Source organism: Meles meles, chromosome 14 (genome assembly GCF_922984935.1).
Source record: "Meles meles chromosome 14, mMelMel3.1 paternal haplotype, whole genome shotgun sequence".
NCBI lineage: Eukaryota > Metazoa > Chordata > Mammalia > Carnivora > Mustelidae > Meles > Meles meles.
The window spans coordinates 31,100,454-31,128,266 of record NC_060079.1 but is presented as its reverse complement, the minus strand read 5'-3'; the positions used below and the strand labels follow the sequence as shown (position 1 = coordinate 31,128,266).

The 27,813-nt window shown below is 41.8% G+C and overlaps 1 protein-coding gene across 1 annotated transcript in view; it reads left to right on the top strand.

The window, feature by feature from the left end:
- The window catches only part of TNFSF11 (TNF superfamily member 11), a 31,904-nt gene extending 6,097 nt beyond the window's left edge, over nt 1-25,807 (top strand). The window contains exons 2-5 of the mRNA XM_045978277.1: nt 962-1,129; nt 20,064-20,106; nt 20,187-20,285; nt 24,304-25,807. Coding sequence (XP_045834233.1) covers nt 962-1,129; nt 20,064-20,106; nt 20,187-20,285; nt 24,304-24,725 — 732 coding nt within the window. The 3' untranslated portion in view covers nt 24,726-25,807. The remainder of the gene's footprint in view (nt 1-961; nt 1,130-20,063; nt 20,107-20,186; nt 20,286-24,303) is intronic.
- The last annotated feature ends 2,006 nt before the right edge of the window (nt 25,808-27,813 follow it).

Sequence of the window (27,813 nt, the reverse complement as noted above, 5' to 3'; positions counted from 1 at the left end):
TGCATGAGTGCCTGGGTGCCCAGTGGGTTAATAAGCCTCTGCCTTCAGCTCAGGTCATGATCCCAGGGTCTTGGGATCCAGCCTCGTATCTGGCTCTCTGCTCAGCAGGGAGCCTGCTTCCTCCTCTTCCTCTGCCTGCCTCTCTGCCTACTTGTGATCTCTCTCTGTCAAATAAATAAATAAAATCTTAAAAAAAAAAAAGATGTGTATGCAGACAACCAGCTAACAACTCAATGGGGATATTTTGGGCCGAAAAATCCCTGACATTAGAGGAATTTTCACCCCCGCCAATATCTGTCCATACAGCCTGCTCACCCCATGCAGCCCTCTTCATCCCATGTAACACTAACTATCACCCCTGATAGACGTCCCACACCAAGTTAAGAAACACGGATGAGAGTTTCAACAAAAAAGGAAATTATGCTTCTATGCTTTTTGGGGCTCCCTAGGAAATGGATTTCTCCCTCCCTTCTTTGGCTACTTAAAACATACATTGATTAAGAAAAAAAGGCCAGACAGACATGGTGGCTAACGATGGTGTTTATTTCACCTGGTTTTTGTAGGCTTCATGCTTTGAGTATCCAAGTCAGTTTCATCACCCTATCTAGCATGCTGGGTATGACTTAAAGAGAAAAAGCTTTCTCTACCTGCACTGGCCCCATGTGATTATCCTCAACCCTCCTCCCCCCATGAGAACTACACATTGGCAGACAATTTTGATCATTTCCTCACAATTCACACGTATACACTTGTGTTGTGAATCATCACTATTCATCAAAATGAATTAGAAGTCAATGTTTCACCAACGTGAGGGTAATTGTACTCGCTATTAATTGTTGAGGACATAAAGACTCTTGCAAGAATGAATTTTTTGGTCCTTAAGTCAGTCACGCTTTATTAAATAGCAGAATGATCAATGATAATTACTCTACCTTCTGACTTTTTTTTTTTTTTTCCTCAGATGGATCCTAATAGAATATCTGAAGACGACACTCACTGCATTAATAGAATTTTCAAACTCCACGAAAACCCAGATTTGCAAGACACAACTCTGGAGAGTCAAGACACAAAATTAATACCTGATTCGTGTAAGAGCATTAAACAGGCCTTCCGAGCAGCTGTACAAAAGGTGAGTCCACATGAGGATATAAGTCAAGGGCCGCAGTGACCCTGCTAATACCGAAAATTAATACTGGCTGAGTGTTGTTGACTCTGTTCTTTTTCATTTTAATAATTTGTAAGAGAGCTACAGAGAATTTTTGTAAGAGATTAGTAGAATTCTTTTGAAGTTGGTAGTGGCTTATTATGGGGACCGGGGACTTTCATGCACATATTCTTGTCAGAAGATTTCTTCTTCTCTTTTTCTTTTTTGTTAAGAGGAGTCGTTTAAATTCATACAGTGAAGGAGGACAAAGATAGTTTGCGATATTCACTGGGTCAGTTTGCTGCTGTGAATTGCCTGCCCTAGAAACCATTCCCTCCGTTTATAGGACTCACGGCTATTTCCTTGACATTTGGTTTTGTAAAGGTGGGATCTCCTATTCCACATGTGTCGGTCCTGGACCCTGTTAAGAATAATTGTAACTTGGCGTTGTTATCGCCCGTGGTGAGGAGGTCAGCAAGCAGAGCAGGAAGCGATGTGGCGGGCAAGGTGGAGATTCTGTGTCCATCTTCTCATTTTCCCTGGGAGCTGAGTGAGAAGGGAGGAGATGGGGATGGGGACGCTGGTGACCTCTCTGACACCGACATCTCCAAGTGAGAAACACTGCAACTAATAACTGTGTGTTCTGCTTTTCTGAATAACATCACTTGAGAATTTGGCAGCTGTGCAATTATTTTCCTTACTGACTCCACCAAAAACTGGGTAGAACCCAGTGACTCCCGTGCCTGTCTGCTCACTCACATTGTGTGTGAATTCTTGTATCGAGCCCTTTATCCCAGCCCCCAGTTTGCAACTCCCTGGGCTATCTCTGATCATCTTAGGGTAAATCCTAAAGTTGCCAAACTCCTTAAATCTAAATTGCCTTTTAATTCAGTTTATTTTTTAAAAATCCGCAGATAATAATAGCATTAAAAAAAAAAAAAGGGTATGTGCCAGAGGTAGAGGTTGGGAGATAAAGCTGGTTTGTATATGAGTCGATATTTGCTGTATTTTGTCAAATCTAAGATACCACCAATTTTCAACTTACATTAGTATTTCATGCACCACAAAAAAAGAAAGAAATGTTGACAAAAATATTAAACACAGGGGCTCCTGGGTGACTTAGTTGGTTAAGCAACTGCCTTTGCCTTAGGTCACGATCCTGGGGTCCTGGGATCGAGTCCCTCATCGAGCTCCCTGCTTAGCGGGGAGTTTGTTTCTCCCTCTCCCTCTGCCTGTCTCTCTGTCTCTAATGAATAAATAAATAAAATCTTAAAAAATATATTAAACATGACCATCATAGATTCTGTTTGCATCTTAATTTCAGAGTTACTAAAATATAAAAAAAATGCATCAGAGAATCAATGAAATATATATTGCTCTAATATCTATAAGAGCATATTAGTTATAAATATTACATTTTTGTTATAATTTAGTATATAGGTGCTTAGCTTTATGCAGCAAGTACATATTTTAAAGTGTGGGCTTAATTTGATCTTTTTATTTATTTAATATATTTATTTAATTTTTGAGCTATAAGAACAGCAACTCTGCTAATCTACTCATTTTTATTCTTTTATGTTTCATTTTCATTGGTCTGCTTTCTTATCCCATCTCCCAAATACTGGGTAATCTATCTATAAACAATGATTTACATATACTAGAGATAATCTATTAATTAAAAACTGAACTCCTAATTCAGGTAATTCTGGTTAAGTAAATGACCGTCTCCTAATTTTCTTTTTTTTTTTAAAGATTTTATTTATTTATTTGACAGAGAGAGAGGTCACAAGTAGGCAGAGAGGCAGGCAGAGAGAGAGGAGGAAGCAGGCTCCCTGCAGAGCAGAGAGCCCGATGCGGGGCTCGATCCCAGGACCCTGAGATCATGACCTGAGCCGAAGGCAGCGGCTTAATCCACTGAGCCACCCAGGCGCCCCCGTCTCCTAATTTTCTGTGTCCCATATTGTTCCTCCTTACAATGAAAAGATAAGTTTTTAATTTCACAGATGTCCTGGTTCTTAAAAATTATCCTCCCAGTTTTCTTCTGGATGAGCAGGATCAGCCAAAATAATTGGAAAATAAAAAAAAATTAAGAAAAACAGATATCATTAACATTTATTTAGAGGAATGCAAAAGTGATTCATCTGAACAGGTCAAGAGAGAAAAACATTAGCGTCTCGTAGATACCGAAAAAGAGAATGACAGGATTTCATATTTATTTCTGATGTTTAAAATCCATTAGAAAACAGAACCGGATGTATTCTTGATGTTTTCTAAACATCTCAAACAAAAAGTTAGCTAATGATGAAAAACAGAAACATTTTCTTAAAGTCAGGGACACAACAAAGATGCCTAGTGTCCCTCACATGAACATTGTTCAGAATATACTAGCTCATGTAATCACACAAGGAAATACAATGTATGTATATACATACACATATATGGAAAAGGAAAGATTTGCATGTGATGTGCTTGTATACTGGGGTAAACTCGAAAGAACTAAAAGACTGGAAGCAACATCCATCCATTTGTAAAAATTAGTAAGTAATAATTACAAACAACAAGTAGAAAACAAATGAAAAATTCCATTCGTATTTTTTAAACAGCCCTAAAAACAAACTGAACAAGGCACAGACAAAAGCTTATGGAGATAATACTAGAAAACTCTACAGAGGCATTTACAAGGTAAAGACGTACCTATGCAAAGCCCTGATCTGTGGGAGACAAAACACCATAGAGTAGATTTTATGGGATGGGATGGGTGTGAATGTGTGTGTGTATGTAATTTAGTACAGTATAACATTATGTTAAATCAGTGGGCATAGTCTGAATGATTCAAATATGGCACTGGGAGGATTTGTTTACTATTTTTAAGAAGTAATAGACATACCTCATGTCCTAAGTGAAGACAAAGCCCAGCTAGAGAGAGTAGTGGGGGCCACTTCTCTCTCTCTCTTTTTTTTTAAATATTTTATTTATTTGACAGAGAGAAATCACAACTAGGCAGAGAGGCAGGCAAAGAGGGAGGAGGAAGCAGGCTCCCTGCGGAGCAGAGAGCCCGATGTGGGGCTGGATCCCAGGACCCTGGGATCATGACCTGAGCCGAAGGCAGAGGCTTTAACCCACTGAGCCTCCCAGGCGCCCCGGGGGGCCACTTCTCTTGCCTCAGTTTCTGCCCCTACCTGCCTGATCAGAAGTTAACACCTGGTCTTTGTCCCATTTCCTCTGCACTTTCTAAGTGACTGTCTAGATAGGATGACAGACCAGTTTGTCTTTAAAATGAGCGATAACGGCAGAATTTTCACTATTTTAGGAGCATGTTGCAGACTTGGTGCCTCGTTCCAAATAAGCAACACCGTTATAAGAGATTCAGGACCTGGCCAGCCAAAGGAGAAAGATCTGTGGGCAGACAAGAATAATCAACTCTTCTCATTAAAGGCACACAGTTTTTGTTTTTGTTTTAAATTTTTATTTATTTATTCGATAGGCAGAAATCACAAGTAGGCAGAGAGGCAGGCAGAGAGAGAGGGAAACACACTCCCTGCTGAGGAGAGAGCCCGATGTGGAGCTCGATCCCAGGACCCTGGGATCATGACTGAGCCGATGGCAGAGGCTTTAACCCACTGAGCCACCCAGGCGCCCCAAAGGCACACAGTTTTAATTACAGATTAATATTATCATGGTATAATTACAGATTAGCATTATTTATTAGTAATAATTAATTAGTACTATTTATTTACAGATTAGTATGACTCATAGGATGAGGAGAACTTTATTTTGCTAATAGCACATTGTTTTGTTGTTGAGCTGTAAGATTTTACCCATTATTCATTGGTAATAACGTTACACACAGGCAATCCTTTTCCAAGAGTAAGGAGCTGTCATGATACACCCATGTGTCTTTGGAGGTAAAAGATATCATTTCTTCCCCCAGACAAGAGGATCTTTAGGAAGGAGACGAACGTTACCCATACCTTATCATTAGAACCAAGCCGTGTTTATTAAGCGCACTTACTGTGCTAGGCCTGTTGCCATAACTTCTCCTATATCCAAGGACTTACTCTTCTGTTACTCTCGCCAAATAGTGATTTGCCAGCTGTGTTGTCCTTTGATGAGAATTATCGGTTAATATGACATTCTCTACATCTTGCCAAAATAATCAGATTTCACATTTCTCTTGCCAATGCTGAAAATAGAATGGACGTATCTGGCATTCATAAGTAGGTCTTTATCTTAGTGTTAGTTCTAATATAGATATCGAGTGAACCCGTAAAACAAAATTACATGTGAGGTCGCAATCATTATTGAAGGATCAAACCCATCTAGTGGTAACAAATGCTAGACATAAGCACAATACTACATTATATGTGTGCAAAAGTGCTGTTTACCCAGCCTGTCTTTGGTCAGACAAGTAATGCTGTTTTTCCCCCTTTTTTGTTTGTGGCTAGGTTTTCTTGGTTTTTTTTCCCCTTTAGCACAGAACTCTGAAAGCCTCTTAGTGATCCAGCCCTACCAACTACAATTTACAAAGTCTATCATAACAGTCTATGACAATAAAGAAAACACTAGCACAAATATGGTGTCCAATTTATAAAGCAATTCTTGTTTCCAGCTTTGGCAGCCTCTCTGGCCTCTGCTAGCCTGAGGAGTGGAGTGGTGAGCTCAGGCCCAAGCTAAGGGCACTCGGCCCTTAGATCTCTCGGCCAGTCTCGGTGTAAGACCGTGTGTTTAGGTACTAAATATACACTCTGAGCACTCCGTGCTGTGACTCGGCGTGATTTTACCATGCCCCGTTGTTGATTTCACATGGACTACCTGTCGGTGAAAAACTTCCTGAAACTTACTATAAAAAGTATTTCAAAGAATGATGTGGAGGAGAGAGATTAATGGGGGATACTCAATATGACCCCCCAGGATGTGGGAAGGCAGCATAAAGATGTACATGTGTGTGGATTTTTTAATATTAGCTTTTAAAATATTTTTGTGGCTCTTCTATAACATACTTAATATACAGGAATATCTTATTTAATACTTCAGTTAATAAATATTATGCTTGGGAGCATTACAACTTTTTCCTAAAAGAACCATACAATCACAGAGGTCACAGAATGAATCTGCAGACTCCCATCAGGACAAGAACTCACACTTGAATATATCCCACATAACGTCTCAAGAACGAAGGAAAAGAACAAATAAATGATTGATGTCTTATGGAGCTCTGTGAACTAATATTTTTAAAGAAGACTGGGTCAATCACCAACTTGTAGAGCCTGAGTGTTAGTAGTCTGGTTCTCATTTATCTGATGTCTTCACCAATGTTATGATTGATAATTATTAATATTGCATGTAAAATTAACGTGAGGCACTTAGGCCCCAGTATAGATACAAAAATATAGATGATTTTTGTTGAAAGTTATCTCCATCCAGACTTCTCCCTTTAGGCATGTTTTGCTCTGGTCTCTGCAGTTTCACTACAGAATGTGAAAAGCCGAAGATGATAATGACTACGAAGATGATAATGACTATAAGATAATAGCTATCTTCTGTTGGCATATTCTTGACTCATCATTTCCTGGACTCAGGAAGCCTCTGAGCCTCCAAAGGCTTACTGGAAAATGGGGAGTAAACCCAGAGCCATCATTATTGAACAATTAATTCTTACCTGGAATTCTTGTTTTAATCCCTGAGGACCAGTAAATATTTGGTCCCATCTTGTACAGGATTCACAGTATAAATTAGAACTCTCTCCTTCTATGAAGAATGGTGTACCCAAAGATATCCAAAGCTTTGATCCTTTAGGAATCAGTCACAGTCTACCTGCTATAACAAGAGAACCCTGATTCATGAACTAAGTTAGGCAGAGTTTTTTCCTCTCCTGTGCAAGAATCCAGGGGTGAGCCAGCCAGGGCTAGCAGGGAGGCTCCTCCATCATCGGCTGGTACCTTCCTACCTTCCATCTCTTGGCCCAAGTTGGCTTTTCCATTTGTTGCCATTTCCAGATGGAGACAAGGGATAGAAAAGGCCAAGAGGGGTACCTGGGTGCTGAGATACCACTAGTAGCATCCTCTTGGCAGGAAGTTACTCATAAGACCACACCTGACTGTAAGGGAGGCAGCAAAATGTTATCTCTAGGCTGAGGAACCATTTGCACCAAGGAAGGGGGTTGCCCATCACTCACTGGGAAGAGGAGAGGCTGCATTCTAGCGGACAATAGCCAGTCTCCAGTGCTCACTAAACCCTGTTCACTATATGAGCAGAGTTAACTCCGTGAATACATAAGTCTATGAATAATTGGGCTGGCTAATATTTTGTTTTCTAAGGGTTAAAGTACTTCAGGATTATTTGGATTCCGGGAGAGAAAGAAATTTAAAAGGGGATTTAATGGCGTGCATTTTATGAAGGAGCTTTCAAGGGTTTGTTTAGATCCACATATGGGACCTCTGAATGAACCTTGATTGTCGCCTACCCAGTTTTTAGGAGGTTTTATGGATTCAAGAACATTAATTTAAAGCCAAAAAGTTAACCGATGAAGTGGTTGTGTTCTCCGTACAGAGAGCTGATCCTTTAGAATTCTCATGTCAGTTATTACAAGGAGACTATTCCCATTTTAAAAACTGAAGTACATAAGAAATCAACTAAAATTTGAGTAGATCTTACCTGCTTATGGAATTGTAATCATTAGCGTCATTTCTCTAGAGTTGTTATATACCATTATCTCTCACTTGCTTTTTAATTAAATATACACATAAAAAACACAAGGGGGGAAAATTAAACCCCATTCATTATCACTTTTCCTTTGTATATGCATATGTAGCCCAAGCAAGTTTCTTGTAAACCCACAAGGAAACTTGGGGTTTGGGGGCACTGGTGTTCCCAAATCAAGATGTTAGTCATGTAGTGGTTTTCCAATGGGATTTCTTCTGTGCCATAACAGTTTTGGAAACTGCAATTCAATCAACCCCAATCATATTTAGCATTTATGAAAACTGTCTTTATGGGAAAGCTGAAGTAAGACCCACAGAATTTTCCTACAAAACCAAGACCATCTACTACTGCCTTTGGCCCAACAATAGGCTGTTGGCTGTGATATGCTCAATCTTAGGAAGACGCAGGGCAAAAGGTAGGAGGGTTTGCAAGAGGGAAGTAACAGTGAGTGGCATCATCAGAGGTGGGCTTATCCGTGTGCTAGAAGTATCCCAGGATGGAAGAAAAGATATTTTGGATCAACATTCTTAAAGAGACAGAAATAAGAGAAGCATCTAACTGTGTGGTTGGGGATCTTGACCTACAGTTTTAGGAGTGGATAAAACTCGGGGTCCTTGGCTGGAAGGGAAGGTAGCAAAGGTGAGATTGGATTGCTCCCCACAGAGTGGCTCATCTTCGGGGAGATAGAACGTGTGGAACTGGAGAGTGATGTTCTCTAGACTGGTGTTTCCCAAACCTGCTTGATCGTAAGAATCCCTCGGGGACCTTGTTTTAAAAAATAAGCAAATAAACCAGATTGGTCACAAAAGTTTTGGTAATTCAGGAGTAGACTTTGTGATTTCAGAAACCCTCTCCGAGAAGGACTGGTCTGTCTTTAAAGGAAGGCTTCAGGGTGGGAAGGAGAGAGCCCCTGGGACCAAGGAGGTGTATGAAGCATCCTAAGAAGACGTGAGAGCTAGCAGGGTACAGGGAAGCCTTTGGTGAATTTAATGGTGGATGGGAAGAGTAGGAGCAAGGCTGTGGTATGGAAAAGTGGGTTTTGAAAGTTGCAGAGAGCTGTCTGCAGCTCAGATGATGAGACAGATGTTTGTTTGAACCTTTGAGATTCAGGGTCTGAGAGAGTTCTGATCTCACGTCGCTTCCTCATCACAAGGCTGCTGCCCTAGTCCCCAATCTTTGCCCTTCGAGGACACTGGGGGGGGGGTGTTGTTGGTGGCAGTGGTGGTAAATATGATAATGATGACTATAAATCAGGGGACTTGTATTCATCCAAAGTTTTGGTGAGCTCGGAACCTCTTTCTCCTGGTGCCTATGCCTGCTTCTTATCTGCTTGAACCCTTTCCTGGTGAAGGACCATACCATCATCTCCATCACCCCAACCGGAAGCCAGAAGATCATCTCACACTCTCCATCGCTGACTCTTTACTTGGCTCCCATCCTGTGAACTCTGCCTCCTCACAGAACCTCCAACTACTGCTACCTAGTCCCGACTGTTGTCACCTTCATGCAGGAGTCGTTAGCACCATTTGTGGCCTGGGTCACTGCAGGTGGCCACCCCATTCATGGTCTCACTGCCTCTAGTCCATTCTCTGCACAGCTGAGTGACCTCTAAAATGCAAATCTGAACATGTCCCTTACTTTCCTGCTTAACAACAATCCTTCGGTGGACCCCGGTAACCAACAGGATAAAGTCTGAGCTGCTGAATATATAATACAGAGTCTTTTGTGCTCTGGAAACCCTCATTCCAACCTCTGCCTCTCCAGGCTCATTACCTTGTGTCCCATTCCATCACACACCGAGCTTGTGCCCAGTGGCCCTAGCACGGTAAAATGCTAGAAGTTCTCTAACCGGTCTACGCCCTTCCCCACTCTGCTTCCCTGCTGTGACCCAAAGCACAGTGAGGGCAAAGATGATATCTCTCCTGGAAACACAGCATCTTTAGCACCCCTGTAGCCCCCGCCCAGCAGCCATCAGTAAACTTTGTGGAATGAATGGATGGGTGAATGAAAGATGGGCATTCGTGTGTGGTCCTTTACATGTTATTGTAACACAGACCTTTCCTGTGTCATTGATTCTCTTTTAAAATTCAGCTCAGGTATTACTTCTTAAAGGAGCCCCTTCCCCCCTCCACTGATGCCTGCCTGCCTACCTTTGGGTTAAAAGCTTCTCCTGTGTGTGCTCAGAGTTTCTTTATTCAGTCCTGTCATGCAGGGCATCCATGGCAGGAGCTTGGTGTGGGGCTGACACACTCAAATGTGAGCCTTCCAGGACTGGATGATGTTTAGTTTTTCTCTCCAGTGGCAGGCACGCAGTAGGTGCTCAGTGCAAGTTTGAAGAACCGGTTTAATGGGTAGTGAGCTCTGCTCATGCCTGCTCTTGGTGTCGTCGGATGGCTATCTGTTCGCTACTGCCAGAAAGATTCCCAAAGGGCTGGAGGTCACTCCCAAGTGTGATGCTTGTCCTGCTTCTTGGAGGGGGTAGTTTCTGCTTTTGGGGCATGAACACATTAAAGGATCTTGAGGTTAGAGGACCCTAACTGGCCACCCTGCCCCTTCCTCCCTGGCCTCATTTGTCCACAGGGGCTGGCCTGGTACCTCTGTTCCCCTTACCATCGTATTCCCAGCAGTTCAGTACTTTGGGGAGGGTCTGTGAATGTTAGAGCTCTGCCAGTGTAAGGGGGCATTACTGTTTCAAGTGGCAGAAGAAATCCGAGACAGGGTAAACAGCACACCTCGTGCGACGTGCACGCCGCAGTCACTCCGCCGGGCCCTTAGATTAAACTTTGTAACCGAGTACTGTAGTGCAAGACATGCTAAAATTGGGCTCTTTATGAAGACTAATATTGCTGTCATAAGGCTACTTTAGGAATACTCCAGGAGACCCTTAACTGTGGCAGAAGGTTTCTCTTTTAAACCATGAAGGTTAAACAATAAAAACTAATTTTCTCTTCCCAGCATGGCCAGCACACTGCCAGGAAAGCATCACTCGGTTCTAGGAAAACAAGGGCACGCTCTTCTTCAGCCCTCTGAAAGAGGGAAGAGTACATTCTCTGTTTGCAAAAGTGTGTCTTTTCCTATCAGTGGACTTCTTTTGGGAGAAATGAACCCAGGCTGACTGTGCTTGGGTGGAAGGAGACCAATGCACGTCTTGGTAAAGTTCTTCACTGAGAAATTTCCAGAAGTGGTCATGGGTTGGTGGTGGCTGATTTAGTGAAGGAGGAAAACAAATTAAGAGATCAAGAGGTGGGGTGCTGGGGGGATGGGCTGTGGATAGAATCTGTGTTGAGAAAACTTTGGGTCTGGGTGAATTCTGTGAATCAGTAGTTTATATTAAGAAATAAAGAATTTTAGGGATCAAAATGTAGAGTTGCAAATGAATCAGAGAGGGCTCTTCCTTTCAGGATTAGTGGACCCAATGCCCTCTCCATGGGCTCCTCTCCCTGCTGCTAGCTGGGCCCCTGGAGCCAGTCTTCCTTCCCTTGCCTCTCACCTCTCCCTGCCCCCCCAGGGGGTGGGTGATGTTCAGGAGCCGCCCCACCTCACCATTGCTCCTCTCCTGTCCTGGTGCCCTGGAGGACAGTGTTTCAGGCTCTGCTCTACCTTCCTAACATGTGTTCAGCATGCTCAGTGGACCCCCTTCTTGACGTTCTTCGCTTTGAGGTTATTTTAAACCGTTACCACGGACAGTTCATGAGGAACTACGGGGTCCCCTCTTCATCCAGGTGCCTATAAACTGTTCCCCCCATATCTTGTGGATTAGAAGGAGGGAGAAAAGTAAGGGGCCGAGACATCTATATTAATGCTGTCCCTTTAATTGCTGCACAACACCTGGGTATTCTTTCTGTGAGTGGGTAGGCTTTCTGTGCCCTGCAAACCACAAATACCAGGCAAATAAAAAACTTTACAAATAAAGATGAGCTACTGATAAGACAGTAAGACGTGTCTCTGAGAGAGCACTTGGAGACCATGTCGGTATGAAGAGGAGGGCAGGATACTTGCAGTGGGGACTGGCTATAAGTAGCTCTGGGTGGCCGGCACACGGGGTGTCCCGCAGTGGCCTCAGGAGTCGGTTTTGGGGGCTCAGGGAGGGATGGCAAGGGAGCCTGAAGCAAAAACCAAGACACCTTGCAGGGCCTTCTAAGCCCAGGGGAGGAATGTGGACTTGCTCCTGAAGCCTGTGGGCAGCTCCTGCAGAATTTTCAGAGAAGGACCGTGTCCTCCGTGTGCCCCAGCAGCAATGGGTCCGTTTGAGGCCAGCAAGAGACTGGGAGAGGAGGGAGGAGGCTATTATTATGATCCTAATGAGAAACGATGATAGCTTGAAGGAAGGCGGTTGCACTTGGTGGAGAGGAGGGGAGGGCTCTCTGCACTACTGTTTATGTGCTGGAAGTCTGCAGGACTTCTCTGCAAGAATGCGAAACTGGCTATTCATTTTCAGCAACAACCCATGTGAGGCATTCTTGTGCTAACTCGGCTGATGAATAAACTATTCTTGTAACTTGGTTGGAGAAGAATTACATGAAGGGTATCATTAGGATGTTAAAATGAATGCATTACATACGTTAGCAAGTGTATGAACCCTGTATTATATCCGGCAAACGGGGTGTTAAATCCTTGTTCAACCAACCAGATGTCTCTGCAGCTGCCTCAGGTACTGCAGAGGGAGGCAGCCACCTGAGACCTCAGCCATGAGCGGGTGCCAGTGGTTTCCCAAGCATCTGGCTGTACAAATTGCTTCTTCTAGGCTCTGACTGACAGGCTCCAACTGACAGGCACCGCCTGGATCACACAATTTATGTCACCACACCCAGGTGGGATTTTCAGTCTCAGAAGCTCAACCTCCAGCAACTTGACCTTTTCGGGGAATCTTTACAGCCAGGAATGTCCTCAGTGGGAGCTTCAATCCACTCCAGTCATTTCATAAGATTATAAAACACAGCAATCAAGCAAATAAGGCCATTTTAATAACATTCGCTCTTGAATCGGGATGCTATTGAAGTCTTGTTTGGGGCAGTGCTTCAACCGAATTTGCAAAAGCAGGCTTAACATTTGCTGTCAATGTTGAAATTACCCGGAGCAAAATTTTCATAGCTCCCCAGAGGAGCTGAAAATACTCATAGGTGTTTGTATTTATTCTTGTAGAGTACACTCTCTCCTAAGTGCCTTTGATTTATCAAGATTGAGCCAGTTCTGAGATGTCTCCCACCTCCCTATGTTTGGTGAAAGACCCCAAAACATTTTAGAAGATGTTCGAAAGAGCCTGTGCCGATAGCCTGAAGACCCGGTCTGCACTCTTCAAATTCACCCTACCACACTCTGGGCATTGGGCTTCTTGGATGTTGAGTTCGGGAGAAGTTGAAAAGAAGCAATCTTAGAGACCACAGTTACACAATCACATCGATCTTTTGTGTGCTTTCTTTCCTGGCGGAGATATTGTGAAACCGCAACATTTTTCTATGGGTGAAATAAAAGTCGAAATAAAAAACAAAATTATATCGGTTGTTTTCTTGTCTATTCAGATGTACTCTGACAGCAAAGATGAAAAGTTAGTGCAGTTTAAATACGAAAATACCACAATAAGAAGATTTAAAAAAATGTTGTGAAATTTCCTCAGCTCTATTGTTTTTAGACTTTGGAGTGGGGGCGATAGCAATTTCCAAACTGCAAAGGAGGGCTGTGGTATCCCAGGCTAGTCAATGCTGAACGGTGTCCACTAGGTGGCAGTATGTCAGAGGGTTTCTTTTTTCATTGAATTGACAGCAATTTCTTTGGCTGCCTACCAGTAGTTCGCTTTTCCTTTTTGTTTTGAAGGGTTAAATGAAGCCATCATAATTGAGGCCCAAATTATGCTTATCTGAAAATGCATAATTTTGCTGAAAAGCCTACTTGTTACAGTGTGACCATAAAATGAATTCATTCATTCATGTGAGTTTTCTTGGTAACTTCTAGGTAATGATCCTAGTCGTCATGGGTAGATTGTAGAAACTGGGGCGGGGAGGGGGGGGGGGCAATTCTTTTTGTCCCCTGCATGTAACAGTTGCTAAGTATGCTGTATTCTGAGAAGACAGATCGCTGGTCTTCCTGAGGAGCAACTATCGGGTTCTCTTTTGTGGCTCTTAGCAAAGACCTTTAAGAAAATTGCAAGGAGGACTCTGCCCAGCTTTTCACCTTGGAAACTGTTTCTGGCTCCTGCTAAAGGCTGTTTGCTGGGAGGTGTGCAAAGCTACCTGTTCTTCCTTATGATCGTGTAGACCACATATGCACAGGATGAACTTTTTTTTTTAACATACAGCTGGATTTAAAATAAGATAAACACACATAATATTCTTAAAAAGGTCTCTTTCATCTGAATAATTCATTCAGAGGAGAGAAGTTGGGATATTCTTTGTCGTGTTTTCCCCAGATTAGATGATCAGAACTTTTTGAATTCAAAGAAACCAGAAGCAATGTCTGAATGATAACATCTGGGAATAAAGAACCGTACATTTTAAGACACTCTCATTAGCGTGACAGAAGTGCAGGACTAGAGTGGATGAAAATAAATGCAAATGCGCTGCTTAGAAAATAAATGGGACTGTCAGTTGGGGTGAAGTTGCAATTCTCCTTTAGAAGGGTTTTCCTATAATCTTGAAAATTAAAAATATTAGGGGGGCATTCAAGAAAGATCCATGCTTGGCATATACATAGCCAAGTATTTGTTCTTTAAGGAAAATGACAAACCAGAGTACCTCCTGCCATGTGGTGTGGACTCAGCAGAGTCACAGTTGGAAATCGACGCCTGTCATGGGGTCTGCAGGCCCCTGGTTTGGGCACTTCAGCAGCCAAGCCCTGAACATGGGCTCTGAGCCTGTTTTCTGAAGACCCTGGAAATTTTGAGACCTGATGTCAAGGCTCTTTTTTGTCAGATTTTCCAGGCAACCTGCAGGGACTTGGCAGTCAGATCTCCAGTGAAGATAAGCCTCCTTTCAGACTTTCTACTTCAGGGAGGAAAAAAAAAAAAAAACCCTAAGGATTTCTTGGCAGGCGTAGGGGAAGAAAAAAAAGATCTTTTTTTTTTTTTAAAGATTTTATTTATTAATTTTTTGAGAGAGAGAGAGGGGGAAAGAGTATGAGAGAGATCACAACCAGGGGTGCGAGATAGAGGGAGAAGCAGACTCTTCCCCTGAGTAGGGGCCCCAGTGCGGGACTTGATCCCAGAAGGGATCAAGGGTGAGCCAAAGGCAGACGCTTAACCTACTGAACCATCCAGGTGTCAGGGGGAAAAGATCTTTTCCCCTCTCCCCACTTAGGTTCTCCAGTTGGAGCTTTATACATTAGACTGATAAGAGAAAGATGAATAAAAGAAAAGCAGAGGGGCATCTGTGTGGCTCAGTGGGTTAAGCTTCTGCCTTCGGCTCATGTCATGGTCTCAGGGTCCTGGGATCAAGCCCGCATCGGGCTCCTTGCTCAGCAGGGAGCCTGCTTCTCCCTCTCCCTCTGTCTGCTTACTTGTAATCTCTATCACTATGTCAGATAAATAAATAAAATCTTAAAAAAAAAAAAAGAAAGAAAAGCATATGCATGTATTGAATGTATGTTTCCTAAAGAAATGAAGACCTGAGGAAATGGTTAGCCTGACTGGTTTTTATACTAGGTTTGATTGGCAGTGGAGAGGTGCAGGGAAAAATGTGACAGGACAGAAGGGTCTGAGCTATGGGTAGTAAACTGGGGAAATCTTAGCAAGGCTTGTCCCTTCCAGTTCTTCTTAGTGTCCTTCCATCTTGGAGCTAAGGATGCTCATTTCCCCTAGTTAGGAGGAGAGCACCTCTCATGGGAGGGTCTTATGACCTGCTTCAGAGGAGAAAGATGAGTCGGAGGGTCCTTCCTGCACCTGCCATTCCTCAAATTCCTTCAGCTTTAAGTATTCAATAGGCTGAGGCCTTATATTTTGGGGTAGCACATTCTGAACCCCATGATGGACCATTGAAACTTTTCTGCCAGCTTTCAGGCATGTGTTTGGTGACATTTGTAAAGGGAGAGGGATGTACAGCTCTGAAAGAGGAAATCAAGGGCAGAGGTTGAAGTCCCAGCTTTATGGGGAGAGCCCTTCTTCTCTGAGCCTCTATTTCCCAGTCCAAAAAATCAGCGTAGTGGTAATTACCCAGTCTCTGATTCTAATAAGAACCAAATATGCTAACATAAGGGAAAATACTGTTAGCTATGCATGTGAGGGATTATTTAATTTTCAGCATGAATATGTGGAATATATATATAAGTTGGGAGAATATAACAAATCTATGGCCAAATACAGACACCGCCAAACAGCCATTCATGGGAGAACTCAATTAGTAATAATGTTTGTCAATGGCCGGCCCTATATCAGAACCACTTGGAGAGAGTCCTTTAAAAAAATAAATACCAAGTCAGTATTGGACTAAGTGGAGTTGGGGCCTGGGCCCCCAAGATGTAGTCCTAGAAGAGTGTTCTGCTTATGGTTGGCATCTATGCACGTCATTTCGAGTTCAAAAAATTGGGGGTGAGGTAGGGATACAGGAACAGGTAATAAGAGTACATTTTTTGGTAGCCTCAGGTCGTAGACATACCATGTACTGCCTTTGCACATGGAAACTACTCTATAGGGTTTGAGAGGGATTGCAACTTTGGGGTACCTAAGAATGGGTATAACATGAAAGCAGCATTACATGATGGGTCTCTAGCTAGAGTTCTAATTCGTCCTCATCAGGACACATTAGGGTTTCGTTTGTTTTCTTTGTTTTTGTTTTTTTTTTTTTTTAACAGTTGAAGTATTTGGGTTTTTTGTTGTGTTTCCTTTTGTTTGTTTGTTTTATTTTTTAGCAGTCATTGAAAGTGCTTCTGAACGGTCCTGGTTATTGAATTTTCTTGTAATAAAAAGTTTCTGTGACAGCTCTGACCTAGGAACCACTCCTTAAATGGGCAGAAGTCTACCACCAGGTGGGAAAGAACAAACTTTCCCTGTCCGTTTAGTCAGTGACTTTAGTCTGTTGCTGCTTTTGCCTGGGTCTCGACCTTCACACAATGTCAGATTGGCCCATCTCTGAAATCTTCTGGGATGTCAGAGGGATTGCAGTTCTCAGATTGAGGCCCTGAGCTACCAGCACTAGCTCACCTGCTAGAAATGCAGAATCTCAGGCCCTACCCAAAACCTACTGAGTTAGCAACTCGGTTTCAACCTGCCCTCTGGTAGACTGTGACGCATGCGAGTCTGAGGACTACTGAGCTGGCACATAAGCTTTCCCATTGCTTTTCTCAATAAAAGGTGTGTTTTTCTCCATAGAAAAGCATGAAGCAGACATTTGGAGACATACGCCATACTCAGCTTTGCTTCTTTCCCCCCTCCTCCCTCTCCCCTTTGTTGAGACAAATCAGGCCTGGAGGGAAAAATGAAGGGCAGATTTATATTCCTGAATTAATCTGTCATCAAGGATCCTATTTCAATATTTTAAGAGATAGTAATCAGGTAAAGAAACATTGTATATATTGTATATATAAGAGAGTCAGTATGTATAAAGACATATTATATTGTAGGTGTACCTACAATAGTGGGTGGCTCAGTAGTTAAGCATCTGCCTTTGGCTCAGGTCATGATCCCAGGGTTCTGGGATCAAGCCCTGCATTGGGGCTCCCTGCTCTACGGGGGAGCCTGCTTCTCCCTCTTCCACTCCCCCTGCTTCTGTTCCCTCTCTCACAGTGTCTCTCTGTGTTGAATAAATAAATAAAATCTTAAAAAAAAAAGACAAACTGTAAATGTATAAATATATATACAATTTGTATTATAAATGTATATATAATGAATAAAGATACATTGTACATGTATATACATACACTTATATAAAGTTGTAAAGATATACACATATATAAAGATATACTGTATATACAAATGTATAAAGATACACACAATGTATAAAGATACACTGTGCCTCTATAAATCTCTGTTATAAATACAGGGGAGACTAAGCCAGGAAATTCCAGAAATCAGAGTACCACTGAGAATCTAGAAGTCATAAGAAGAGAGTTAGGAGATTGGAGATCAGCTGGGGAGAAAAATAAATCTTGGATGGACAGGGAAGAATAAAGCCTGGAAAGGGCCATCGCATGGCACCACTCAAAAAGGGCTGCCACAATTTGCCTAGAATTTCCTACAAGCAATGCTCCAGCATTCTGTAGGGCAGTACCCTGGGGCAGGCAAGGGCAGAAGGCAGCCCTGGATGAGCGCCTAAGGTTTCTTTATAAAAGGTAGTCACACTGTGACTTCTTTAGGTAACAGAAAACAGTTGTGCTATTTCCTCCAAGGGTCTTTAAAAATAGAATAGATTCGGGGAGACGGGGGGGGGTGTAGGGAGAGGGTGGTGGGGTTATGCACATTGGGGAGGGTATGTGCTATGGTGGGTGCTGTGGAGTGTGTAAACCTGGTGATTCACAGGGGTATTATTAGTACCCCTGGGACTAATAATACACTATATGTTTATAAAAAAATTAAAAAAATAGAATAGATTCTTACCTCTCTTGGGAGTCCTGAAGGCAGAGAGAAAAATCAATGCTATTTTTAGAATCCTTCCAACTGTTAACAGTTGAAGTTGTGTTTGCCTCTATCTATCATCTATCTATCCATCTATTATCTATCTATCTATCTATCTATCTATCTATCATCTATCTCGGAGCCCTTCTCTTGAGATACTCAAAGAACTTAGGTTATATGGCTAATCTTTTAAACATCACAGGATGGGGCTGGGGGCGGGGGGGGGGGGTGGGAAATGGTTAGCATGCATGGCCATCCCAATAACAGAGAAATGAGGAATCTCCCAAGAGTGTTTCTAGTATCTAGGTATTTGAAGTACCAGACACTCTGCTAAGTGCCTACATGCATTTAATCTTAACTTCCTGCCTTATGATAGAGGTTCTATTAATATATTTAGTACAGGTAGGTGGCTGATAAGGGATTTGAACTGAAGTTAAATCTGACGTTTCACCCACTCCATCTTAATAGTTAGTGGTAGGTGGGGTCATGATTCAAACGGGTATGCAGTTACTTACCTATCAGATCCTTCATTCTCAGGGCTCAAATAGAGATATGCAATTGCCTGTGCTCTTTTCAAACTTGTGCTCTTTCTTTTTCTGGTTTGAGTTTCTTTCCCTCCCTTTCTTCTTTCCTCTCACCCTCCCTCCCTCCCTCCTTCCTTCCTTCCTTTCTATTTTTCTTTTTCTTTCCTTTCTTTCTTTCTGTCTTTCTTTCTTTCAGATTTTATTTGTTTATTTGAGAGACAGAGCAGGAGCCAAGTAGTGGAGCAGAGGGAGAGGGAGAAGCAGGCTCCCTGCTGAGTTGGGAGCCCGGGCCGGGCTCAATCCCAGCACCCTGGGACCATGACCTGAGCCAAAGGCAGATGCTTAACAGATTGAGCCACCCAGGCACCCCATCCTGGTTTGAATTTCTAAACCTCTATTGGTGGAAGTATTTTAACTTAATTATTGATACTGTAAAAGCTCTTAGACTCCCATATAGTACTTTAAATACACTGATTTTTTAAAATAAAAAATTAACCATTGGGAGCTAGGCATTATTCACTTTCCTGTGAACTGAACTTCATTGTGGTAGCAGGAATTCACTAATAAAATAGACATAAAAAGAGCTTCCCTAGAGATTTAAGAGGGTCATATATTTTGTGGTAATTGTTATTTTCCTAGGTAGCTTCATCTTCATTGATGTATCTGTTACAAATTCTTAAATATGTTTAATTATTCTAGGTTTTATAATGTACATTGTCTTTTATTTCCTTTTATTGTCCGAAGTATTTTGTTAGATGGTATGTGTGTAAAGCATACGGACATAACTCTTTGGAATGAACATCTCTTTTTAAAGATTTTAAAATTTATTTTAGAGAGAGAGATCCTACAAGTGGGGGCAGGGGCAGAGGGAGAGAAACTCCAGCAGACTCCCCACTGAGCATGGAGCCTGGCACAGGGCTTCTCACTGCCCTGAGACCGTGACCTGAGCCGAAACCAAGAGTTGGACACCCAGGCACCCCAGGTTGAACTTTTCTTGATAGTTACCTAGAACACCAAAGAATTTCACTGCCTACACATGCCTGGCATATTTTGAAGGAAAGAAGATGAATTTATCATTAAGTCCAACAGTCCTAAATTCTTATGTCTTGACTAGAAGAGTGAATATATAAAAAAGATTTTTGTCTTTTCATTTCAGGAGTTACAACATATTAGATCACAGCACATCAGAGCAGAGAAAGGTAAGCATGGTTCTGCCTGCATATTTGAAATCATATAGGGTCAGTGTTCTTGGGCCTAATATGGTTTCTCTCCTCTCCAGCTATGATGGAAGGTTCATGGTTAGAACTGGCCAGGAGGGGCAAGCCTCGTACTCAGCCTTTTGCTCATCTCACTATTAATGCCACTGACATCCCATCAGGTAAGTTCCATTTGCATCCAGCCTGAAAAAGATTTCAAGAATCCTTTATCAGTCCACTTAAATACTCAAAACTATTATTAGCTGGTTACTAAAATTTTGAGAGCCCTTAACTTGTAGATCAGAAGAAGGATCGTTTGGTACTGAGTTGATGATCTCTATTGCAGAAACAGTTATTGTCAACTCTGCCAGAATGGACGTCATCGCTTTTCATTTTCAGATCATCAAAATGGGTGCTTATTTTTAATGACTGCCAGCTGAGATTGCAAAACTGGGAAGGGCAGTCCCTTGTCATGTTCATCTGTGTTTCCCCAAACCAAATTTGGTACATCCCCACAACCAACCTATGAAGTGTGTGATTTATGTCCTGCAGAATTCCAGGTAGGGTCTTAACAGAGTAATGTTTAAGAGGCAGGAGCCCTCCAGAAAAGGAGACACACTCCTTCCCCAAGGGCTTATAACTTTCTCTGGATAAGAATTTAGCTTAATGCACTGGAGAGCTGAATATCTTTTAGAAATGAGGAAACCCAGAGCTCTGTCCCTACAGATGTCCAGCTGTGTCCTAACCAATTCTCAGCTAGCCCACCATGTAATCCCCACTGGGACTCTCTACCTTGGGATAGGTGAACATCCAAAAGGTCAAAAGAACATTATTTAATAGAGTGTCAGTTGACATCATTATTATTATTCTTATGGTGTCATTTGTTCAACATAAAATATGTACCAGGCATTTCACTGTATTCCTTACCTCTGCTCTTACCACAACCCTGCAAGGTAAGTGATTATCATTCAGATTTGTAGACAAGGAATCTGAGTTCCACATAATTTATCTGCTCAAGATCACAAGGGTGGTAGGTTTAGAAGTTGAGTTCCACTCCAGTTGATCTCCAAGTCCACGGTTTTTACACTACAGGCCATCATATTCGTACCCTGTAGCTAGCTGGCTTAGAGGGAAAAAAACTCAGAGCCCTTATGTTCTTATTTTCTCATAAGAAGTAAATTCCTGCAGTCTTAATAGAAGGGGCTTGCAGTCTGATGGGCTGGGTATGGAGCCCCATCGCACCACCTACTGGCTGTGTGACCTCATACAGATTCCAAGTATCATTTGTGTGTCAGTTTCTTGACGGGGATGGAGAGTCACTGGGTGGCCGTGGAGATTCAGCGAGGCTAGGTCAGAGGATGCGCACGGGGAGGCTGGCCTGTAGTAAGCACTCCGTGAATGCCACTTGTTACAATTATTTGAGTTTTATCAAATGGTTATGCACATTCCATTTTGTTCTAAAAACGACTCAAGGCTAGTTTTTCTTGGAGTTAAAAAAAAAAAAAAGACCCAAGTTTTCATAGTGATTTTGCCATCACTCTCATAGTGTGGGTCGCGGAGCCATATTCCCTGACTGCAGACGTGGAAACTGAGAAGTCAGCGTCTTGGTTGGTAGCACATTTGTCTTGACCCTCTATCCTGCCCCAGAGATCTGCTTCATAAACAGATTTTCTCTCTGCACATGTGGATGTGCGCCGTCCGTTGAAGTGACACTAATTTTCTGAGTGAAAACTGTTTTGCATATTAGCAAATGCAATCAAATTAATACCGATCAGCTGTTTGTGCTATGAACGTACTCTGCATTTATCTTTTCAGTTCATTTAATATGGCATATGATAAATATTACATTACACCGTGTGCCAAAGTCTGTTTGGCAATAGCGAGTGTGTTTTAGTTATAAAGCTCTCTCTTCAGGCACCTAGCATCAAGTCATTGCCAAAAAACAAGGCAAAACTCCCAGTTATTTTCCGATGGTTATTGAGTTTGTAAGTGAAATGAAGTCATGTATGCTCCGTTTAAGAAAATAACGTTTGCTCCTCTGGCTGAGCCAACGGCTCCTCGAGTCCATGTATCTCCCAGTTTCTGGCCAGTACTGAATTCTTCAGAGGAAGGTGGCTTTAATTTTACATGTTCATTTTTGGCCTCTGTTTTATATTTATTTATACATAAGAAAAAAATCAGAGCTTGCCTTCTATTGACTGTTAGCTTATGGATTTGCAAATCTTCCTGAATAAAATGCATTGGGAAGTATTTTGCAAAGCCAGACTACAAGGCTTTCTTAAGAGGGCGGCTCAGGATAAAAATTTGGACACGCCTCTTCCCTAGCGCCTAATTACACTGATCATAGGGGATGAGGGGCTGGGGTACAAGGTTGTCAGCATGCCTTGTTAGTCATGGAAACCCAGGCTTGCCATGTGTGGTCCCTCAACTTGATCACAGTGTATTTTTCTTTCCTTGTCTCCCACTCTTCTCTATCCTTGAGTTTTCACATTCATTCACACTGATAGCTTTCCTCCCTTTACCCTCTGCATGCCGTGCGCATCCCATTCTTTGTTCCAACAGTTTCATTCTCTGGCACTACCCTCTCTCCCTTTTCTCAGCTCATCCACATTCAATTGAAGTCCTCCCCGTCCTCTAGCTCCTGTGTCCCCCCATTGGGCTCAGTGCTCCTGGTCGCCATTCATTTCTGCTGCGCTCACTTAGCCGTTGCCTAACTGAACTTCAACCAAGTGCTGTGGGACACGCAGCAATGAAGATACTATGTCTTCCATTTTATATGCTTATTTCTTATTTTCTCCACTATCAGTGCTAAGTGCCTCGAGGGTATACTGCTTGATAAAATTCTTAATTATGGGCAGAGTGAATCCCCATAGAAACCCCCACACAGATATTTATTGAATGACTGATCAACTAAATGAATTGGTGAATGGATGAGTGGATGAATAAAAATAAAGATGTGTTTAGTAGGGAATATGGACGCTCCTTCCAATTGACTAGCTAATGGTGGAAGTGGTATGTGGTCAAGTTTCCTGTCTCTTCTCCTCTCCCCATTTCCTCTTCTTTTCTGGCCTGTCCAGTCTGCACCTATTAGCCCTTGGTCTAACACTAACAGACCCAACCCACTGAGAGGGAGACTTTACCTTAGTCATTCTGCTTCTCTCTGTTAAGAGTCATCATAGGAGATAAACTCTAAGACAAGTCATAAACTGAGAAAAGGACTGAATACAGGAAGAAGGTAAGAAAAGAGAAACATGGGATAATTTTAGGTGGGAAACATCTTGAATTTTGTTTGGTCTGTGAATGGATTAGGTGGCTATTTGCCAGCCTGGAGGAATTACTTCACTAGTGTTTGTGGGACTATGATGAATAATTTTGCAGTCCCCTCTTGATTCACTTGGAACCCTGAGATGATATTTACATTTGGAATGATATTTACATTTGGGGGGATATTTATGCTCTGGATGCTTTCATCTGGATGACCTGAGGTGGGACCTCCAATGAAAAAGAAAGAAGTGTGAAAAGTGGGTCCTGAAGGCCGCAGTATCTGTAATGCCTTCTCAGGCTCGCTCTAGTGACCTCCTCTGGACTTCAGGAAGTAAACCGTCCTTGGACAGGTTTTGGGAACATTTGAATCAAGCAAAGTCTGGAAGTTCTCTTCCTATGCTTGTCTCTTGCTTTTCTGTATCAACTGCCTTCGGCTTATTCTGTCTTCAACCTTAAATGATCTTCTGATTCTGTTGGCTGAATCCTGTATCTATTTCCATTTCAAGTTCACAGGCTCAGTAATAATCCAACAAGGTCATTCTTGATTCTTCTGAGAAGAACTCTCTTTCCTTTGAATACTCATAGCAATTATCTGCACCTTTATTTTCAAGGTTCATGCCTTTCTTCTTAACTGAACACCGTACTGAATACCGGTCTTAACTGAACTTAACTGAATACCGTACCCATTTGTCATGTACTGCAGGCACCTTAAGGGAAGGAAAACTGAGTTTTTGTCTTTGTACTCTCTCAGGTGCCTAGCAGAGAGCACTAAGCCCATCTTAATGTATTTCTGCCCTTTTAGAAAATAAATTCTGAGAAAGTATTCTCCCTTTGGAACAATAACGGTTATGCTTTTCTTCAGCCTCATGGAATCGTGAGGATGTCTTTCTCATTGAAGGGAATGGATTTTAAATCGTGTGCCTTTCCTCTCCTCAGGTTCCCACAAAGTGAGTTTGTCCTCCTGGTACCATGACCGAGGTTGGGCCAAGATCTCCAACATGACCTTCAGCAATGGAAAACTAATAGTCAACCAAGATGGCTTCTATTTCCTGTATGCCAACATCTGCTTTCGACATCATGAAACTTCAGGAGACCTTGCCACAGAGTATCTTCAGCTGATGGTGTATGTCACTAAAACCAGCATCAAAATCCCAAGTTCTCATACCCTGATGAAAGGAGGTAGCACCAAATACTGGTCAGGGAACTCCGAATTCCATTTTTATTCCATAAACGTTGGAGGATTTTTTAAGCTACGATCTGGTGAGGAAATAAGCATCGAGGTATCCAACCCTTCACTATTGGATCCAGACCAAGATGCAACATACTTTGGGGCTTTTAAAGTTCTAGATATAGATTGAGTCCCATTTTGTGGAGCATTATTCTGTATTTCCTAGGATGTATGGGGAAAAGTTCTAAACAAGCCGAGAAAGATGTATATAGATGTGAGACTACTAAGGGGTATGACCCACAATGGTACAAGGAGACTCTTTACGTGCTTTTGACTCTGTCGCGAGCATGTGTATCTACCGCCAATGGGAGATGTTGGAGTAAAGTGTGTTACAGTTTAAAGGCTTTCTTACATAATGGCTTTTAAATTTTGTAATGAATTCCTAAAATTATACCAGATTAGAACAATTATGGTTGCCTTTATATGAAACTGTATTTGGGCTATGGGAGGGGGTTAATTCTCTGGATCTAGCCTGTGGTTATGTTCTTCATGTGGGGAAGGGGTCGTCTAATTGCCAACTGATGACCATCTGCAGGGTTAAGTTCCTTTGAATGGTTACATCATGCTGGAACCTTCAAATAAATACTTTTTCTAATGAGGAGAGAAAATATATGTATTTTTATATAATATCTAAAGTTATATTTCAGATGTAATGTTTTCTGTGCAAAGTATTGTAAATTATATTTGTGCCATAGTATTTGATTCAAAATATTTAAAAATGTCTTGCTGTTGACATATTTAATGTTTTAAATGTACATACATATTTAACTGGTGCACTTTGTAAATCCCCTGGGGAAAACTTGCAGCTAAGGGGGAAAAAATGTTGTTTGCTAATATCAACTGTGTTATACTTCTTTACTCTTTTTAACTTAATAGATTTTTCAGACTTGTCAAGTCTGTGCAAAAAAAGTTAAAATGGCTGCCTTGAATAATAAGCAGGATGTTGGCCACCAGGTGCCTTTCAAATTTAGAAGCTAATTGACTTTAGAAAGCTGACATTGCCAAAAAGTATACATAATGGGCTACTGGAATCTGTCAAGTGTATTTATATAATTATTGAACAGGTGTTTTTTTCTACAAGTGCTGCAAATTGTAAATTTTGTGGTTTTTTTTTTTATGGAAAACTTATCAGTGGCTTACCAGCAAAAAAAAAGGAAAAAAAATCCCATTTTTTAATGTGGCAGATGATATTTTATACTGTACAGTAAAAACATTGCCTTTAAATGTTAATTTTTTTGGTATAAAAATAAATTTATAAGAAGACCTGCCTTGTGATGTTGTGCTTCTCTTTCATGTCTGTCTTATTCTGTGATCCCATTCTTTCCAATATGCTCCTGTGGCTTCCATCTTTCCAAAGGTTACTGGGAGAACTGCAGATTTAATTAAAAATTAGGGAGAGATTCAATTAAATTAAGGAACCTGCAAATTTGAAAAATAATTTACAAAGCATATGTATGCAAGAATGGAGCCAGATAGGAAATAAAGGCTTCTTCACTCAAAAAAGAAGAGTTTATGTTATGCATCTTTCTTGAGAAATTATCGGTGTTGTACACTATTTCCTAATGTCCTGTGGGACAATTGAACTGTGGGAGCCCTTGAACTTTTGAGAGCTTACCATGGTGAGGAAGCATTAACAATGGACTAGATGCTCGACCTCATGGGAATTTATGTGGGGAGCTGTCCCAACCCATGCTGGTTACTCACGTGAGGGAGAAAGCAGAAAACAAGCAACTTACAAAAACTCAGGAAGCCATAATTTAAGGCACTTCAGATTCATGGATAAATGTTTCTTGATGGTTGTGAAGAATGGAAGGAGGAAAGAAACAGCAAATGTTAAAGAAAAAATTATACATTTTAAACAGCAAAGCTATGATTGTAGGACTCAATCATTGTCTAAAATATGCCTATTGTTTTAAACCTATAAGTAACTCTGAGGTAGAGTGGCACAAAATATGACTGCATATTCCAATTGCTGAGCCTTGGTTTAAGGAAAAATGAATTTTTATATGTAATCAGAATTTCTCCACTCTCCACTGACATGAAATCTTGTTATATAAAGAACTTAAACAAACAAACAAACAAAAACAAGATTTCAATGTGTGTGACATGAAATCTTGTTATATAAAGAACCTTATTAGCTGCCCTGGCTCCTATAATGTGATTCTGTCATTTCCACAGGTGAATGATATTCATTCATTTGTTCCACATTATTCACTGAACACCAACTATGTGCTAGGTACCATATCAGGCCCTGGGGATCCTAGGGCACTCTTCCTGACCTTGAAGAGTTTCCATTCTCGTGGGGAGGATCGTCCTAAGAGTGTGGTAGGTAAGCTCCAAGGTACATAGAGTACGCTGTGACATCAGAGAGAGGGTCATTGAACCCAACCTTGGGACTCACAGAAGTTCTAGAAATTAAGTTGGGCTGAATACGAGTTGGCTGTAAGCCTCCCAAAGTGGATATAGAGTAGATATCCATCACTGTTTTTCAACTTAGAGGCAACTAACTTGCAATGTCTCAAAGATGAGCTAAAATCCAAAGTCTGGGGATGGAAAGAACCTCGGATCTTGTGAGACAATACATGGTGGCACCAGTCAGACCCGGGAGTTACCATGGTGGTTGGTCTGCCACGCTAAGGGCAACCCTCCATAGAAAACCTTGAAAATTCAGCCTGACCGAATTTGCTTAAGTTAACAACCTGGTAGGTGAGGCATTTTTAGAGCTTTGCCGGAATAAATCTATGACTTAAGGAAATGTTGGTATGAACTGGGCTATGCCTTGAAGGAGTCAACTGTGACGAGTGGAGGTATGGAAAAGGCTTCTTTTCTAGTGATGCTCAAGGCTTTCCAGGATCTGAGTAGAAGGATCGAAACGCAGGATTCAACACCGACTTTCCCATTCACACATTACTCCACACACACTACTTTTTCTTCTCATTCATCCCTTTTCCCACTTCCACTCTTATGGGTTTTAGTCTTTTTCTTTTTTCTTTTCCTTCCCCTCTGCCCCGAATCCCTGGCCCTTGTCTCAAGAGGACCATTTTGTTTCTCTGGTGGCCTTTGAGGAAGAAGGAGGCTGCTGGCATCTGACTGAGACAGAACCAGATCTTGTCAACAGCCAGCAACAACTAAGTGAATGTGCAGAGGAGTGACAAGATCATATCAGGAAACCAACACATACTGGATGCTCTGGCAAATGGAATTGTCTGCTCCTTGTA